The 19,159-nt window shown below is 40.9% G+C and overlaps 1 protein-coding gene across 1 annotated transcript in view; it reads right to left on the bottom strand.

Annotated features, from left to right (window-relative positions):
• Positions 1-3,992: 3,992 nt before the first annotated feature.
• LOC126161435 (farnesol dehydrogenase-like) overlaps positions 3,993-19,159 on the bottom strand; it is a 124,780-nt gene continuing 109,613 nt past the window's right edge. Inside the window, exons 6-7 of the mRNA XM_049917236.1 lie at positions 13,522-13,677; positions 3,993-4,215 (exon numbers count right to left, since the gene is read on the bottom strand). Of these exons, the coding sequence (XP_049773193.1) occupies positions 4,174-4,215; positions 13,522-13,677 (198 nt within the window). The 3' untranslated portion in view covers positions 3,993-4,173. The remainder of the gene's footprint in view (positions 4,216-13,521; positions 13,678-19,159) is intronic.

Genomic DNA, 19,159 nt, shown 5'->3' with positions numbered 1-19,159 from the left:
AAAGAATTCACTAATTTCTCCAATCGATGGTCATCCCGATTATTGTAAAGAAAAATCAGTTGATTCCTTTTATACATAACAAATCTATTGGCCAGCATTGCACCGGGCTGTGCCAGAAAATTTTCTTATAGGAGCTGATATATATTGCGTTATCCGGCGACCTTATTGAGGTAAGAATTTTCAATTTATTTAGTATGATCTTTCAGGGCCATGACGCAACACTGCTGACGTCCAAAATTTACCAATTTAAATTCACAGTCAATTATTGAAAGGTTATAAGTGAGCCGCAATTTTATTGAGAGATTAGTCGCATTTTTACTATCGGGAGGTTACGGAATTTTTCTGTTGGGAGGTTATTATATTTTTTAACTGTGGGGGGGAGGTTACAACTTCTTCCTGTTTCCAAGGCCTCAACCAAATCATTCATCGTTGATCAAATCTGTCACAAAGAAGGCTGTATGTGGTGAAGGTTTGACACTGTTATCCAGTTTCATTGCCATGGCATTATTTTCTCTAGGTTATAATTAAAACTTTATCAATACCTGTAGCAGCTACAGGAATGAAAAGTAGCTTGACAACATAGGTCTATTTCAGTACTTAAAGAAATAGCAAGAGATGAGGTGATGATATTATTAAAAATGGGTGAAAGGAATTAGAAATGAAGCAGCTGCATCATGGATAGACATTACTGGGCACAGTATTCCATGGGGAGAACTGCAGTAGCCTATAACCACCAGCAGATGGCAGGTGCCTGTTTAATAATGATCATGACTAACACAGGTTGCATCAACAATGAGCTTTCAAGAACTAATAGTGCAGATTTTGTTGAAAGTTCTCTCAAATTCACTTCATACGCATTTTTCCATTAAGTCGAAACAACCGTTGGTGATATTAAAAACAAAGGTGTCACATTGTGGTACTAAATAATTACACTGTTAAATACAGAGGAGAGAGTTGTTAGGTCGAACTTGTACACTACGGCAACTTGATATTGCCACGATTAAATCATGTATACAGTTGCACATGTCTATAGGCTGACTGATTTGCCCACGTCGTCTTCCACTGTAAGACTTTGTTGTGTACTGGCATGGAGTTTTCTTCCGAATGTTTCCGGTTATTGTCTTTGCAGCTTTCATTACGACTCTTCTCCGGTACATACTTGCGGTTTGTGCGGCTTGAGATATAGTTGCTGGCTTCCTTCTGTGATCTATGTTTCTGCTGCGATACTCACATGCAGTCTTAAGTATTCTTGGCGAATAGGGAGCTAAATGGGAAACGTCTTAGGATTTTTGGAAGGTTCTCGTATAAAATCGTTATTAATTTTTGTATATACATTTTCATACAGAAAGCAACTCTTTCTTTATATTTGTTTGGTGTACTTTTTATAACATCCCATTTAATTTTTAACTTATTATTTAAATAAACAGTAGAATCATTCAATTCTTTCTCGAGTCAGTAATTTTTTGTATCTCATAGGATTAAAATACTAACATTTTAAGCAAAAATCCGTTTTGAACTAAAATTTTCGTCGACTATTGAATATGAGATAAGGTTTCTTCAGTTGTAAATTGTTCTCCGACTGAAAAGAATATACTAAATGTAGGGGACACGTTTAATATGGAATGTGGAAGAATCAACTGGTACCAAAATATAAAAAACAAGAATCCAAAATAAAATTGTCAATGCTTCTGCAACTTGTAATACAGAAGTGAATCGGTAGGTTTTAGTAAACAAGAAACCAAAGTGCAGAAAATCAAGGATACATGAAGGTATCAGGAAATAAATACAGATCCTTTGTGTACAAGAAAACGGAAAAAGATAGAATGAACACCTGTAGATAATGAAGACATAACCACTATCAATTTAGAAATAAAACAGTTTCTGTATCACTTACTTGTTTATAAGCCATTTTGCTTTTTTTTGGTACAGACTTGTTTATTTACATAGCTAATGTTGGTGAAGAGTTCAGAGATCTTTTCATACTAGCAGACCAAGAGCAGTGTAGGTTATGTTGCGTTTGAGGGTCGATAGTGTCGTGGAAAACCTGCTTTCTGCTGCCTAACGTATGTCTTCTGCAATGTACATTACATTTACAGTGTGTAAATATAATATACAATGGAGACAACATAATCAGGCAGGAATATGGAGACTTGTTAAGACTCTACCGCCCCTCACAAGACGCAACATATACTACACTGCCCTTGGTAAGCTACTGTGAAAAGAGGTCTGTACTCTTCACAAACACAAGCTGTGTAAATAAACAATTCTCCACATGAAAATGTTGGAGTGAACTATCGAAAAACAGACAAATGAACAATGTTGAAACTGTTTGATTTGCGTTTATCAACAGTCGCATTCCTCATAATGCCGTCACTTATCGACGAAATATTCAACTGCCAATTCAGTCCCGTAACTTCAGTCCAAAGGATAAATGAGATACTGAAAGACATAGAAAAATAAGGGGACCGTAGCAGGTAATAAGTGCATATTATGTGCAGTGAATAAGAACATGTAGAAGGCATATTGTGGCTCTGAGTGATCGGAAGTCACCCGTTGGGATTTTTTTGTGATCTCTCAAAGGCTTTTGATTATGTAAATCATGGAATAATTCTAGATAAGCTCAAGTACTGTAGTATGAATGGGACGGTGCTCAAGTGATTTAAATCATACCTAACTGGAAGAGTGCAGGAAGTTGAAATAAGCAGTTCACGTAACATGCAAAAAACTGATGATTTCTCTAACTGGGGAACAATCAAGAATGGGGTGCCACAGGGTTCGGTCTTGGGTCCTCTGCTGTTCTTAATATATACTAATAACTTGCCATTCCATATTCACGAAGATGCAAGGCTGGTACTTTTTGCTGATGATACAAGTATAGCTATCACTCCCAACAGACAAGATTTAACTGATGAAATTGTAAACGATGTTTTTCAGAAAATCATTAAGTGGTTCTCTGCAAATTGGCTCTCATTAAACTTTAACAAAACACAGTATGTACAGTTCCACACAGTAAATGGCATGACACCATTAATAAATATAGACTTCGATCAGAAATCGGTAGCTAAGATACAGTATTCAAAATTTGTAGGTGTATGCATTGATATAGTAAGTGGGTAATTTCCCCACCCCCATCCAAAAAAAAATTAAAAATTTTGTCATCTAATATTTTGTGCAATGTAATATATTGTATAGACACCTTTTATTAACCTGACACATTCCACCCATCATTGCGAAGTGTTGTATTCATGATCTATGGAACAAGATCTAATTTAATCTAATCTATGAGTTATCATGCACTCTGGCAACTGTTTTCAGCTTCCCTCGAACCGAAGAAATCGCAATTTGCTAGGGGTAACACCAGCAACCTTAATTCGGAGCCCAATCACAGGTACTGCTTGTACTGTGAATGCATAATAAACAGGTCGTTCGAGAAATTTAATGTGTCATAAGGTCATTTTTGTCACATTAGCTGTATGATCCTCTTTAGCATTCAGCGATCCGAATGTCGACCGACTGGTTTCCTCTCATGAACGCTCTTCAATGAACTGTGTATGCTGTCATCATCATTAATTCAGTTCTTCCTAATGGGTTTCAAACACCGGTCGTGTTCAGCATATTTACTCGTTATCATACCGCGTCGATAACTTGCTCTATTTGGGTGTCAGAGACTTGTTTATTTTGCTACACTCATCGCCAGCTAGCTACACTGAAGGGCATGTACAAACACTTTGCTCTACGCAGACTAAGAACGGTTGCAGCGCTACAACAAATTTACGTCTTTGATTTTCACATCTATTACCACTACTGAAATATATGTGAATGATTTGTAGTGGTGGAGGGTATTTCCTGTACATAAAATACCCTCCACCACACTGTAAGGCGGTTCATGCAGCATAAATTTGATAAAGCGCAGTGGTGTTGATCTTATGCGGATCCTTACCAATGCACATGAGTTATACATGCAGGTGTTCAAATTAAATTCAGGCTTGAATTTTATTGTTTAATATCATCCTCAGTATGAGAAATAAAACAATGACAATTTAGTACAATTAAGATTTCACATGCAAATTATTTTCCTGGAAGAATTACACTTTCATTCTCAAAACATGGACAGTATCATACACTACCATTCTGGTATTCACAACAGGCATACTTGATAACGTCGAACATCTTTTACATCTTAGTACCTGTTGGCATTATGATCATTTCGTACACCTGAAACAAGAAATGACACAAGATTAAAAACAAGCTAACAGAATGCAACTGCACTTACTCCTGCCTTTTACAGTAGAAACATGTCGTTGAATTTAATAAAACAAAGTTATATATTATTGAATGCAATGTTCATTTTTGTCGTAATGTATTCGACTACTATTTACTTCACCACATACCACCACATTTTTCAAGTGCAACTTTATAGCTGTATTATTACGGAATAATCCCATAACTCCCTCGAAATGCCGCCTAATGAACAAATACGAGTGTATGGAATATCTGATCAGCTGGGTGATTGTACTGAAAAGTGTCTAGCAAACAGAACTCAGTATGTCATTTTCAACGGGAAGAAATCTCCAGAAGGAAAAGAAACTTTGGGCTACCACAAGGGTGTCTTATTGGACCATTACTTTTCACACTATGTACAGATGATGTTGCTATTATAATTTCTATTGCCTGAATATAGAATTTTGGTGGTTGGAATTATATTTATTTTGTGATTTTATTTCTAATTCTTTTGAAATAAAGCTTATTACTATATTAATTGTTTTGGCAGCTATAACTAAAAGAGCTCAATTCCTTTGTCTTCTTGACTTCCTGCTGCTATGGCTGCTCCTACTCCTGTTTCTGCTTTAGGCTGGTGGATAACTTCGGAAGTTCCATAAGGCTTTTCGTAGATGGTACAGTTGTATATAGTCGCAACGGTAGAAAATTGTAGGGAGATGCAGGAAACTATAGATTTGTTTGTCCTCCCCACGAGGCAATTAAAGGTAGAAATTTGTTCTCCTCCTTGCATGACTTCATCGCATCTGTGGAAAAAAAAATTGTATTAGGCTGTTGTAATTTTCCTCGATTTTGATGAAGTAATGATGACATTCCTATATTTTTTTGCGTACTCTTCCACCGTCCCTTGACTCGTCGGTCCAAGACAGCCAGTACTCTCTTGTAGGCATACGACTCTGCCGTAGGTAGCGCTGTCCCAAACGTGCGATTGACCGATTTTACTCAAGCCGGGAAGTTATTGTCAGGATGCCGCTCCTGAGAGCTAGTCGAAGGACGAAATGAAACCAGAGGTATACAAAGTCCTGTACGCTTTAATTACAATAGTATCTTGGAAATTGAGGCGTGTAAGTAAAACACGAACAAAGCGCCAAAAAAGGAAATTTTGGGTTACTGGTGAAATTCCGCTGTAAACGCCAAGTCCAATAATATATATTCCGACACAAGCGCCTGAACCGCGGAGAACAATGTTTACAGTTGATTAAAGACCGGCTCTTGTCTCTACAACCAACATCGATGTTCAAACTCTCTGCTAGTGCCTTGTGAACTGCTCACAATTGAAGTACCTCTGTGCTTTGTTTGCCACAACAGAGCACTGCTGATGTAATTGTCACCTGTATATAATACACAATATTGGTAGTTGGAAAGCAAAATTACATCAAAACGGAGGAAGAGAGGTGATCGTAGAGCTCAATGCAAAAGGAAGAAACCAAGTAGTGAAGGAAACCCGAAAAGACAAGAGTGTGGTTCCATATAAAGGGGCTTCCTAGCACCAGGTAGATCTTGACTTCCATTTTAACTTTTATTATAAGGTTTGAAATGAATGTAAGTAATGTTAAATTATTCTGATACGTTTAATTTATCATTGAAACGAATTTCGCATTTCCAAAAACCATCGTTCTGATTATGAGGTAACAGTTAAGGTCTTCCATGAAATCATTTACTTACCTGACAGAAAAGGATTACTTTACGGAAATAGACGACAAGTTATTTGTGAAAGGACATTGTTTTATGTCTTGCGATCGTGATTTTGCTCACCTTGAGAAACGAAAGAGGATAATTGTGTGCGAAGTTCCGAAAGATTTAGTTGCTTCGTCACTGAATCTACACGAACGACACTATTCACAGTGAATCTTGCGAGAGAAATACATTCTTGGGACTTTACGTCAGGTGATGAAAAAATACGAATTTCACCAATGTGCGTATTTCAAAAGCACAGTGAATCAGACTGCCTGCATAACGGCTAGGTGTACTGCAGGTTCAGCCGACTCTCAATACAACTGAAGAGTTCAATAAACATTACTTCGTGAGGAGGAATGTGAACCTCGTGATGTTGAACAGGTGCTGCTGGAAACACTACACAGTGAACCTAGAACGTCTGAAGAAAAGAGAAGGGATTTGGCTAAAATGACTCCAATTGTGAAAGAGGAGAGTAAGTGGCTTTACGAGAACCTTGTGAAATAAGTGAAAGTGGGTACGATCACACTTGTATCGTTATTTATGTAAAGTCATTGCATACAGAACGTTACATTTTCTTCAGATTTTGTATCATTTTGTTCTTACCTGCTGACGTAGAATAAAAGCACATATTTGACATGAAAGCTGTATAGTTTTTGTGTTTGTGTTTGGATCCCCAATTTTTACACTGTCTTTGTTTAACTGATGCACGCATTTTGTTGATTATCTCTAAGTTAGATTTTTGGCCTAGTGCAACAATTTATTTGCAAACTCGAATTTTCTTTTGTATCTCTTTCTCCTTCATTTTACAAAAATATCAATAAAAACAATACATGGAGCATTATTCCCGTTTATTTGCAACGTAAATAACGTAAAAATTGAAAATAAAGAAAGAAGCAAAATTTTGTGCAGAGATGCTCGTACCCACGGGCCTTTGGATTACCGTTCTGCACTCTTCCCGCTGCATCAACCACTGCCTCGAAACTGTGCCAACACGAATGCTCATGTCTCGCCCAGATCTGCGTAAAAAATGCTATTTTGTTCTAAACTCCTGGCCGTCTGGAGCTCCCACTTCTATTCGTTTCTCGCCAAGCCCTGCATGTTCCGTAAATTTGGAAGTAATCGGCGGTGACGAGTAAGTGTAGTTCCCATGTGTGAGTCCCTTTTTGTTTCTGCTTAAAAAGAATCAAATAGTAAATTTAGTTTTGGCTGAAATAAAACCGCACTTTAACTGTATGAAACTTCATTATTCATTTTTCTCTCAACGAAAGACTTAACAAACTGTACAGAAATTAACAAAAGCAATAGTCACGATGTTTCTTCTGAGTCCGCAAGAGGTTTTGACTGTTCACATTAATAAAATTAAGCGATTTTCGTCTTCTTAAGGATCGCACGCACATTGAATACTGTGCTGGATGTAGAGATAAGCACCATATGACATTCTGTCTTTTCATTCGAGATGTCTTTTCATTCTAACACTGTCTACATGTTAACCGCAAGTTTCTAGGAGTTTGTATTATTTTACTTGCTTTTGATATTTCTCCTTCCTCACCAGTTTGCAGAAATTTTACCAAGATTATATTGTAAATACAGAATAAAAACTGGACTTGAAATTCTCGCCTGCATGTGCTGGTGAAAAAATTCTTTTCTTAGAGCTCGAGGTAAATCTCGACATGTCACTGCATCGTCTCCTTTTCCGAAATACATAACTTGACTATTTATTCACGCGGCGATCAGTTTTGAGTAAAATATAACGATTGTGCACCTATTAACGATTCGAGAGAAACCATACGATGAACAGCTCTTATCTACAGCACTTACTGTAGAATGTGATTCTAAAAGTTTTAATCTCTCCGTCACAAAACTGAAGATAACTTATTGCTCCGGGATGTATCCTACTAAACAACCCTTCGTTTGGTCAAGTTACGCCATAAACTACTTTTCTCCCCGATTTGTTTCAGTACCACCTCATTAGTTATCCAAACTACCCATCTAATCTTCAGCTTTCTCTTCTAGCACAGTACAAAAACTTGTATTGTCTGTTTGCCTGAAAGGTTTGTAGTGCACGTTTCACTTCCGTACAATGCTGCACTCAAGGAAAATATTTTCAGAAAAAACTCCCCATCACTTAAATTTATATTCGATGTTAAGAAACTTCTTGTTTTCAGAAATATTATTCTTCCTGTCTGCGTTTTGTACCATCTCTACTTCGACCATCGTCAGTTATGAAGCCTCAAAATAACCGAACTCATCTTCTATGTTTAGTGTCTCATTTCCTCATATAATTCCTCCAGATCGCCTGATTTAATTCTAGTACATATAATTACCCTTGTTTCACTTTTGTTCATATTCATCTATTACTTCTGAGATACTCTCTGTTCCGTTCAACTGCTGCCCGAAATTATTTGGCGTGCCTGACAGACTTGCAATGTCTTAGGCCAACCTCTAATTTTTAATTTCTTCTCTCTTTCGAGATTTCTCATTTTTTTCCTTTCACAGTTTGGTCCATTGTCAGTAGGCTGTTCAGGTTTTTATGTTGGTAACGCCACGTAGAGCTCTGTATGAAAATCACTGACTGCGCTGTGTGCAGTCTGTGGCTGGTTGGACTCATTGTTGAAATATTCGCTTGTGTAGTGTTGGGCAGTTGGATGTCAACAGCGCGTAGCGTTTCGCAGTTGGAGGTGAGCCGCCAGCAGTGGTGGACGTAGGGACAGAGAGGGCAGAGTTTTGAGAGCGGACGATATGGACGTGTGTCCGTCAGAAAGAGGAAATTTGTAAGGCTGGATATCATGAATGACTTTTGAACATTATTAAGGTAAATACATTGTTTGTTCTCTATCAAAATCTTTCATTTCCTAGTACGCCTATCAGTAGTTAGCGCTTTCCGCAGTCAGAATCTTTTATTTAGCTGGCAGTATTGGCGCTCGCTGTATTGCAGTAGTTCGAGTAAGGATTTTTGTGAGGTGAGTGATTCATGAAAGGTATAGGTTATTGTTAGTCAGGGCTTTCTTTTGTAGGGATTATTGAAAATCAGAGTGCGCTGCGCTAAAAATATTGTGTGTCAGTTTATTGATGATCAAAACAGTAAAGAGAGAAATGTCTGAGTACCTTCAGTTTTACTCAGCTCTCTCTGTATCAAAAAACGTAGAAGTTTACCAGCACAGTAATTTATAATCTTTCTAAGGGGACGTTTCAGTTGTATAATATTGCATTTATATGGAGTCAAAACTTCAAACGCGTTTTTCTCGAAATGATTTTTTTTTTATCGCGCGGTATAGTAACTTTCAATCTACTGAACCGATTGGCTAACTAAGTTGTCTAGGAGTTGCACCACTTTTATTCCGATCCATCACCTGCAAATATCGATGAAAAACCTTATTTTTTCAAGTGGACGCCATTTTGTTTGCTATGGTCCAAATAACGTAAGCGAGGTACAACTCCTAAAGAATATTATGTACTTCGCTAACGTCAACTCAGTTTTGATTTCAGATGAGGCGGCTGACCTGTGACATACTGCACGTGGAGGTCTACATCGACATTTTCTTTCGTTCCGACGGCACTTCCGCCTTTGCTCTTCGACATTTCCGGTTAAAAAAATTCCAATAAATATTTTGATCAAATTTGACATTGATATCTATAAGACATCCCGAGAAAAGAAATCCTCAAAAAACATGCTTTTTTCGGGCCAAAGATAGTAAACCTCCACTCTCCACTTAAGAGCAACGAAGGACCATCTGCTCTTTTGTCGAACATCGTCACAGGCAATGAAACGTGGGTTCATCAGTTTCAACCAGAAACAAAACGCCAGTCCATGGAGTGGCGCTGCACCACCTCTCCTCCGAAGAGAAAACTCAAAGCTGCAGCCTCAGCCGGTAAAGCCACTGAGAAGGCCTTCTGGGACTCCTTCATGGTGCAACAATCAACTCTGGAGTGTTCTGTGCACCATGTGTTCGTCGCCACAAAAATGAAAACGAGCTTCTCCTTTTCCGGGACAACGCAACCTCACACGACTCTCTGCACCGGAGATTGGGTTACAAAACTTCACTAGACTGCTCTTCTTCATCCACCCTGCAGCCAGGATCTCGAAGCTTTCGACTTCCAGCTGCTTGGCCCAATGAAGGATGTACCCCGCAGGAAGCAGTACGTGGGTGAAGGAGAGGTTATTGGTGTAGCAAGACGTTGGATCCGACATCGAGCAGTAGGGTGGTTCCATGCGGACATTCAGGCCCTCCCGATAAGGTGGCGTAAAGCTGTCGCACTGAACGGAGATTATGTTGAAGATGAGAGTTTTGTAACCAAAGAATGGGAAATAATATGATGTACTGGAATCTTGAATAAAACCAGTTGCTTTCATACAAAAAAATGTGTTGCGTTACTTGTTGAACTCCCCTCAAAATTCTCTTTCTTGTCCTTCGACTCTTATAGCTGCAGTCTGGTTTGGGTACAAATAGTAGATAACCTTCCGCGCCCTGTATTTTATCCTTGAAACCTTCAGAATTTCAAAGGGTGTTTTCCAGATAACATTGCTAACATTTTCTCTAAATCTGCAAATGCTATAAACGTAGGCTTACCTTTCTCCAACCTATCTTTTAAGATAAGCCATACGATCAGCATTGTTCGGATGTTCCTACATTTCTTTCCAACCCAAACTGATCTTCCCTAAGGCTGGCTTCTGCCAATTTTTTTCTTTCTTCTGGAAATAATTCGCGTTAGCATTTTGCAACCACGACACAGAGTCGGTAATATCCCCCCCTGTCAGCACCTACAATTGGAATTTTTATGTTCTTCTTTAAGCCTGCTTCATATGTCTTGAGTATGGAACAGTTTTGTTATGGCTCAGTAGGCCACCTATTCCAGGATCTTGTGTCGACTTAGGTCTGCTGGGGCTCCTTCAAGTCTTCTCGCGGTATCGCATCCCGCATCCCATTTCCAACTACTTGTTCCTTCCTGTCTATAATATGGCTTTCTTTTTCGAGTCCATTGTACATTTTTCCCATTTTGAGTATCCATTGTTATGTTGTTGTTGTTGTTGTGGTCTTCAGTCCTGAGACTGGTTTGATGCAGCTCTCCATGCTACTCTATCCTGTGCAAGCTTCTTCATTTCCCAGTACCTACTGCAGCCTACATCCTTCTGAATCTGCTTAGTGTATTCATCTTTTGGTCTCCCTCTACGATTTTTACCCTCCACGCTGCCCTCCAATACTAAATTGGTGATCCCTCGATGTCACAGAACATGTCTTACCAACCGATCCCTTCTTCTAGTCAAGTTGTGCCACAAGCTCCTCTTCTCCACAATTCTATTCAATACCTCCTCATTAGTTATGTGATCTACCCATCTAATCTTCAGCATTCTTCTGTAGCACCACATTTCGAAAGCTTCTATTCTCTTCTTGTCTAAACTATTTATCGTCCACGTTTCACTTCCATACATGGCTACACTCCATACAAACACTTTCAGAAACGACTTCCTGACATTTAAATCTATACTCGATGTTAACAAATTTTTCTTCTTCAGAAACGCTTTCCTAGCCATTGCCAGCCTACATTTTATATCTTCTCTACTTCGACCATCATCAGTTATTTTGCTCCCCAAATAGCAAAACTCCTTTACTACTTTAAGTGTCTCATTTCCTAATCTAATTCCCTCAGCATCACCCGACTTAATTCGACTACATTCCATTATCCTCGTTTTGCTTTTGTCGATGTTCATCTTATACCCTCTTTTCAAGACACTGTCCATTCCGTTCAACTGCACTACCAAGTCCTTGGCTGTCTCTGACAGAATTACGATGTCATCGGCGAACCTCAAAGTTTTTGAAACTTCCTGGCAGATTAAAACTGTGTGCCCGACCGAGACTCGAACTCGGGACCTTTGCAGGAGAGCTTCTGTAAAGTTTGGAAGGTAGGAGACGAGATACTGGCAGAAGTAAAGCTGTGAGGAGCGGGCGTAAGTCGTGCTTCGGTAGCTCAGTTGGTAGAGCACTTGCCCGCGAAAGGCAAAGGTCCCGAGTTCGAGTCTCGGTCGGGCACACAGTTTTAATCTGCCAGGAAGTTTCATATCAGCGCACACTCCGCTGCAGAGTGAAAATTTCATTCTCAAAGTTTTTATTTCTTCTCCATGGATTTTAATACCTACTCCGAATTTTTCTTTTGTTTCCTTTACTGCTTGCTCAATATACAGATTGAATAACATTGGGGAGAGGCTACACCCCTGACTCACTCCCTTCCCAACCACTGCTTCCCTTTCATACCCCTCGATTCTTATAACTGCCATCTGCTTTCTGTACAAATTGTAAATAGCATTTCGTTCCCTGTATTTTACCCCTGCCTCCTTCAGAATTTGAAAGAGAGTATTCCAATCAACATTATCAAAAGCTTTCTCTAAGTCTACAAATGCTAGAAATGTAGGTTTGTCTTTTCTTTATCTTTCTTCTACGATAGGTCGTAGGGTCAGTATTCCCTCATGTGTTCCAACATTTCTACGGCGTCCAAACTGATCTTCCCCGAGGTTGGCTTCTATCAGTTTTTCCATTCGTCTGTAAAGAATTCGCGTTAGTATTTTGCAGCTGTGACTTGTTAAACTGATAGTTCGGTGATTTTCACATCTGTCAACACTTGCTTTCTTTGGGATTGGAATTATTATATTCTTCTTTAAGTCTGAGTGTATTTCGCCTGTCTCATACATCTTGCTCACCAGATGATAGAGTTTTGTCAGGACTGGCTCTCCCAAGGCTGTCAGTAGTTCTAATGGAATGTTGTCTACTCCGGGGGCCTTGTTTCGACTCAGGTCTTTCATTGCTCTGTCAAACTCTTCACGCAGTATCATATCTCCCATTTCATCTTCATCTACATCCTCTTCCATTTCCATAATATTGTCCTCAAGTACATCGCCCTTCTATAGACCCTCTATATACTCCTTCCACCTTTCTGCTTTCCCTTCTTTGCTTAGAACTGGGTTTCCATCAAAGCTCTTGATATTCATGCAAGTGGTTCTCCTTTCTCCAAATGTCTCTTTAATTTTCCTGTAGGCAGTATCTATCTTACCCCTATTGAGATAATCCTCTACATCCTTACATTTGTCCTCTAGCCATGCCTGCTTAGCCATTTTGCACTTCCTGTCAATATCATTTTTGAGACGTTTGTATTACTTTTTGCCTGCTTCATTTACCGCATTTTTATATTTTCTCCTTTCATCAATTAAATTCAATATTTCTTCTGTTACCCAATGGTTTCTACCAGCCCTCGTCCTTTTACCTATTTCATCCTCCGCTGCCTTCACTATTTCATCCCTCAAAGCTACCCATTCCTCTTCTATTGTACTTCTTTCCCCCATTCCTGTCACTTGTTCCCTTACGCTCTCCCTGAAACTCTGTACAACCTCTGGTTGTTTCAGTTTATCCAGGTCCCATCTCCTTAAATTTCCACCTTTTCGTAGTTTCTTCAGTTTCAATCTATTGTTATGTTATGTTAAAGCATGCTAATTCCATACATTTAAGACAAGCAACTTGTAACTTATCAGCTGCGACCAGATTTAAATAAACGACTCAATTTATATCACGTAATACGTACCTGAACACGAGGATGCTGGGATAATATGTATATGGCGCCCTCTGCTATATCTTCTGGTTCCAAAATCGCCAAATCGCTCGCTTCCCTCACTTCTTTTGGTACATCTTGGCTGATTCTAATAATTCCTTCCGTTTTCACTAAACCAGGAGATATTTCCTGCAACACAGTGTAAAGTAAATGCATTATCACATCTAGGAAGGCATTTTATAATACACAGAGGATTAATAATAGTTGCAACAGGTGGCATGTTTCTAAACGTTGTTTTCCAGCTCTTTTTTACGAATATAATTCTTTCATTTCACTCGTAAATCGTTATGACGAACATATACACAACGACCGAGGTACAAAAATATTACATCTGAAGCACATGTCTGAAGTTCAAAACTGACATGAAAAATAATCTGAAATGCTTGTCTGCCACAGTTAATTGTATAATAAGTGCGTGCTGTTTGCATTCAGACACTTTGTTTATCTTCCTATACATACATAAGGATAAAAAAGAGACAATACGTCGTTCACTGCAACACACATAAGTGTACAGGGTGATTCGATGATGATGTTACAAACTTTCATGGATGATGGAGGAGTGCATCAGAAATGTCAAGTAAACATGGGTTCTAAAGTGCCTACCCCAGGAGCTATGAGCACCCGTTCATCTTTGTTACTGTGAAACACATCTCTTCTACTGAGCCCATAGCTCGTAATGTAAGCATTTTGAGCACATGTTCACTCGACGTTTGTTTTCTTGTTTTGGTCGATACTAGCTCCTCCAAAAATATGCGAAGCAAAGAGCTTGAGGGACAAGACGTCCACTGTCAGTGGCATCAGAAAAAATTTTCGATAATAACTCTAGATTCGGTCGTTTAGCTCAGATTGATACATTTACCCTTATTCTTCATCCCGAAATGTTTTTAACATCATCACGAAATCAACCTGTATATAACTCACCCACTTTGCATGCTATCAACTGTATGCAGTTTAGCATATCTTTCTATTTTATACAAGTCACCCACGCAGCATGTAAAGAGACACTATCACTCAAATCATCTTATGAAGGAGAGGAGCAGATGGTACGCTACTGACAAATTTAATAAAACAAGTGTAGCTATTTGAATATGGGCAATATATAGATTCATAAAAGTATTTCTGCCTGGTTGCGTTCTGTATCAACAGTTCTTAAGCAAATATATTTGAAATGTAAATATTTTTATTAAATCACCATCTAATTTGATTCAAAGTACATCCATGACCGTGATTGGAGTATGTAGCAGATCATTTTGGGCGCTGGTACATTTTGAGGGTGACGTTAGACGGCATACAAAGCGTCAGTATGGTCCTAGATAGATCGTTTATGTACTATGCCCAACAAGATCACCTGATGTCAATTCTCTGTATTTTTCTGTCATCACAAAAGTGAAGTGTACAACACTCCCATTGATATACTGTAACTGAAGCACTGGAGCAGCGAACTGTATAGTCTTGTTAAGATTTTAAGAGATGATCAAGAGGTGTCTGAAAGAATTCGTAACACACCACAGAGGCTATTGCAGTATTGCATCCAAATTCGAGAAATACATCCATTAACAGACACGCGTGTACAATGAACAGTAACATGTAATTAAATCATGGCAAGCCGAGGATGAAATCAGAACACAGTTAGAAGAGGGATTCAATCAAATCCTTAGAATTTGAATCACGTTTGTAACAATTAGGAAAATACTTCATAGTTAAGTCAGCGGCTGCTGATGCCCTCACATTCGCAGTTCTCTCGCAAACAGCTCGTTTGGCACCTATTTTTTGCTGGAATGTCTTTTCTTCTATTACTGTGTACTTTGTCCCATGTCAGTTTCCACTATTAATTATGATATTCCCTACACACATTGCAAGACGAAAACAGGTGAAGTGTCCAAAAGGGGAGCAAGAAATGGAATGAAACTTCACAGATTGAGAGCGTATGTGATTAAAAAATAGAGTCAGATTCACAATGGTCGTGGCACTATGCGCCCAGTTATCAGTATGACATTGCATCTCCTCTCGCCTCAGTGCCTGCATTGATTCGGTTGGGAGTGGCGTCATAAGGCCGCTGTGTGCTCTCGCGAGGCAAGCTGGCCCACAACTGTTTTACCTGGTATTTGGTACCCTGTATACTGCCAAGGTGGAATGGAGTTGGTCTCAGCTGGCCCCAAGCACATTCTATAGGGGACAGATCTGGTGACGTTACTGGCCATGGGCATACCTCGAACAACGCAGACAGTTCACACGCCATGCCAAACGAAAGCCATGTTAAGACGAGCATTCCCTACTGATAAAAAATACCGCCACATGGCAGGTGACATATGAGGATGGAGGACATCTGTGATGAATTATTGTGCCATTAGATTTCCTTCAATAATTATTAGCCGTGGCCTGAAGTCAGGAATGACAGTGCTGTCTGTGTCTCTTCACGACCTTAGGACCTCCCCCAGAAAGCCACCACACTCACTGATGAAGATGGTCATTCGCGACATTGCACAGTGAAGATTTACTACTAAAAACAATGTGATGCCATTCATCAACAGTCCACGCTTCCCGGTCGCAGTAACACTACAAACATAGCTGTTTATGTCCGCCCGCAGTAGCTAAGTGGTCAGCGCGACAGGCTGTCAATCCTAATGGCCCGGGTTCGATTCCCGGCTGGGTCGGGGATTTTCTCCGCTCAGGGACTGGGAGTTGTGTTGTCCTAATCATCATCATTTCATCCCCATCGACGCGCAAGTCGCCGAAGTGGCGTCAAATCGAAAGACTTGCACCAGGCGAGCGGTCTACCGACGGGAGGCCCTCGTCACACGACATTATTATATATGATAATGATAGAAGCTGATAAAATGAATCAAAATTTGTGGCAAGGGCAGCACTTGAACCCAGGTTTCCTTGCTTACTATGCAGGTATGCTAGCCATTACACCACCACAGCATTATACCTAACACAGCTGCATGGGCTACCCTGGTCCAGTGCCCTCCCTAACACAAATTTCAAGTCACATCCGCTCAGTTCATCACTACTGGCGAGGTTCTCCAGCATTGGAATGGTACCCCAGCGTTAGACGTAATGGGGAAACCCCAGTTGTATCTCCGTTGTAGGAGATCTATAGATCTCATACAGTTAAATTTTCTCGAGACATTTGAGTCTCATCTTTATCTACAATAATGATGGAAGCTGAGGAAATGAATTAATGTCTCAAGGAAAATTTAATTATATCAGATCTGTACCTCACCTAAGCGTGAGGTACATCCACATCTACATCTACATGATTACTCTGAAATTCAAACTTAAGTGCCTGGCAGAGGGTTCATCGAACCATTTTCATACTACTTTTCTACCATTCCACTCTCGAATGGCTCGTGGGAAAAAGGAACACCTAAATCTTTCCGTCCGACCTCTGATTTCTCCTATTTTATTGTGATGATCATTTCTCCCTACTTAGGTGGATGTCAACAAAATATTTTCGCATTCGGAAGAGAAAGTTGGTGATTGAAATTTCGTAAATAGATCTCGCCGCAAAGACAACCGCCTTTGTTTCAGTGGCTGCCACTCAAACTCGCGTATCATATCAATGACACTTCACCCCTATTGCGCGATAACACGAAACGGGCTGCCATCTTTGCACTTTTTCGATGTCCTCCATCAATCCTACCTGGTAAGGATCCCACACCGAGCAGCAATATTCCAACAGAGGACGGACAAGTGTAATGTAGGCTGTCTCTTCAGTGGGTTCGTCGCATCTTCTAAGTGTTCTGCCAACAAAGCGCACTCTTTGTTTAGCTTTCCCCACAATATTATCTATGTGGTCTTTCCAATTTAAGTACAAGCATGATTTCCCCATTCGTCCAACGCTGGGTTGCTATTCAGGTACCGGAGAGCGTCGGCAACGGTGGCAATATAAGAAGGGAAAAATAAGCTGAAGGTGTGAACTGAAGTCTATGTTAGGGGCAGCATTGGACTGGGGTAGCCCGTGCAGCTATGTTAGCTACAGTGTTGTTGTGGTGTAATGGCTAGCATACCTGCCTATTAAGCAAGAAGGCACGTGTTCAAGTCGGCTTTCGGCCGTCGTTGCGTTCGGTTCGACTCCGCGCGCCGGGCAGCATACCGCAGTTGTTTACTTCCGCGTCGCGGTATTTTCGTGATGTGTAGCGTTCATTAGTATTGCACGTCATGGCGCACTGTTACCGCCGAGCGACACTTAAAGCAACATTCCAATCCGAACATGCACAACCACGCGCTTATGAAATTGAACAATTAATTCGCGAAGAGACACGTCTAGATCCCCAGGAAGTGATAAGTATTCACTTCTCTATCACTGGCAGTATCGTTTATATTAAGATGAAGATGGAGGAAGTATCTGCTGAGGTAGTTCGACAACACGCACACGGACTCAAGTCCAAGCATTCTGACGGCCATCTTGGACAGGTAACGGTAGATCACGCTGGTTTGGGTCTTCGAACCATTCGGGTCTTTGAGCTCACCTTCGAAGTGCCACACGATGTGGTCGTCGAAGCTTTCCAATCCTACAGCAATGTTGTGGGGCACATCGCAGAAAAATGGCAGACGTTCACGACATACAACATTTTGAATGGTGTTCGCCAGATCAAAATCGAACTCTCCAAACATGTACCATCCTATCTGCTGATACGCGGCGTGCGATGTATGATGGCCAGCCGCGGATGTGTGCTGGTTGCGGACAAGAGGGCCATGTTCAGTCAGATTGTCTCCACCGACGTTTGCTCCAGGTCCCGACCGGTGACGCAGCTTCGAAAGCGACAGTCATTTCTTTACCAGACAGCTACGCCACAGCCGTACGCAGCCCCGATGCGTCACTTCAGTAAGCGCGCGATCTCCCCCCGGCACTCCCCACTGGAAACGGTGGTGCTGCCATGGCCTCATCCACACCATCTCCTCCGTCGGCTACTACACCACCTCCCCCAAGCTCGATGACCAGCCCGTTCGCTGCAATGGCCATCGATGCGAGTGCGGTGTCTACCTCTGCTTTTCTTCATATGGGCACGACCTCGGACATTGAACGCCCACATTCTGATACAGAACAGCACCTCCGAAACAATGGTGCCCCAAAAACGGAAGAAGAGAAGTCAAATGCCATCCGACGACACAGTTATTCATGTGGCATCACAGGCAGTGGAGCGTATACAAGACAGTGATGTCCCTTCGAGCGCCCTACCGACAGGAAGGGTCGCTCCTGATGTCCCATCTCAGGAACGATCCCACCCGACAATGATGGATCCTCTGGAGGGAGAGTCCCTGGACCCCACTGCAGCAGCGTCACCACAACTCGCCCTCGATGAGTGCGACAGTAGCTTGCCACCTCTACCACTCTCCTGGAAAGTTGATGTCGACAATGTAGCAGATCGAGATGGTGGCCCTCCCATCTGGCAGTGCCCCTTGGAGATGCCTGACCCACCTTCCACCAAGTGATTGCGGCTACAGTCGCTGCATCAGATGTTACACACTGGCTGGGCATCTCTGCCAGAACATCTGTGCCAATGCATGCCCACAACACTACCGCATCACGACGATGAATCTGCCCACCATTCGGGCTTCCCATAATCTGCCAACGTTCCGAGAGATCATTTATGCTGCTGATGTC

This window comes from Schistocerca cancellata, chromosome 2, assembly GCF_023864275.1.
Source record: "Schistocerca cancellata isolate TAMUIC-IGC-003103 chromosome 2, iqSchCanc2.1, whole genome shotgun sequence".
Classification (NCBI taxonomy): Eukaryota; Metazoa; Arthropoda; class Insecta; order Orthoptera; family Acrididae; genus Schistocerca; species Schistocerca cancellata.
This window is presented reverse-complemented; position numbering and strand designations above follow the sequence as displayed.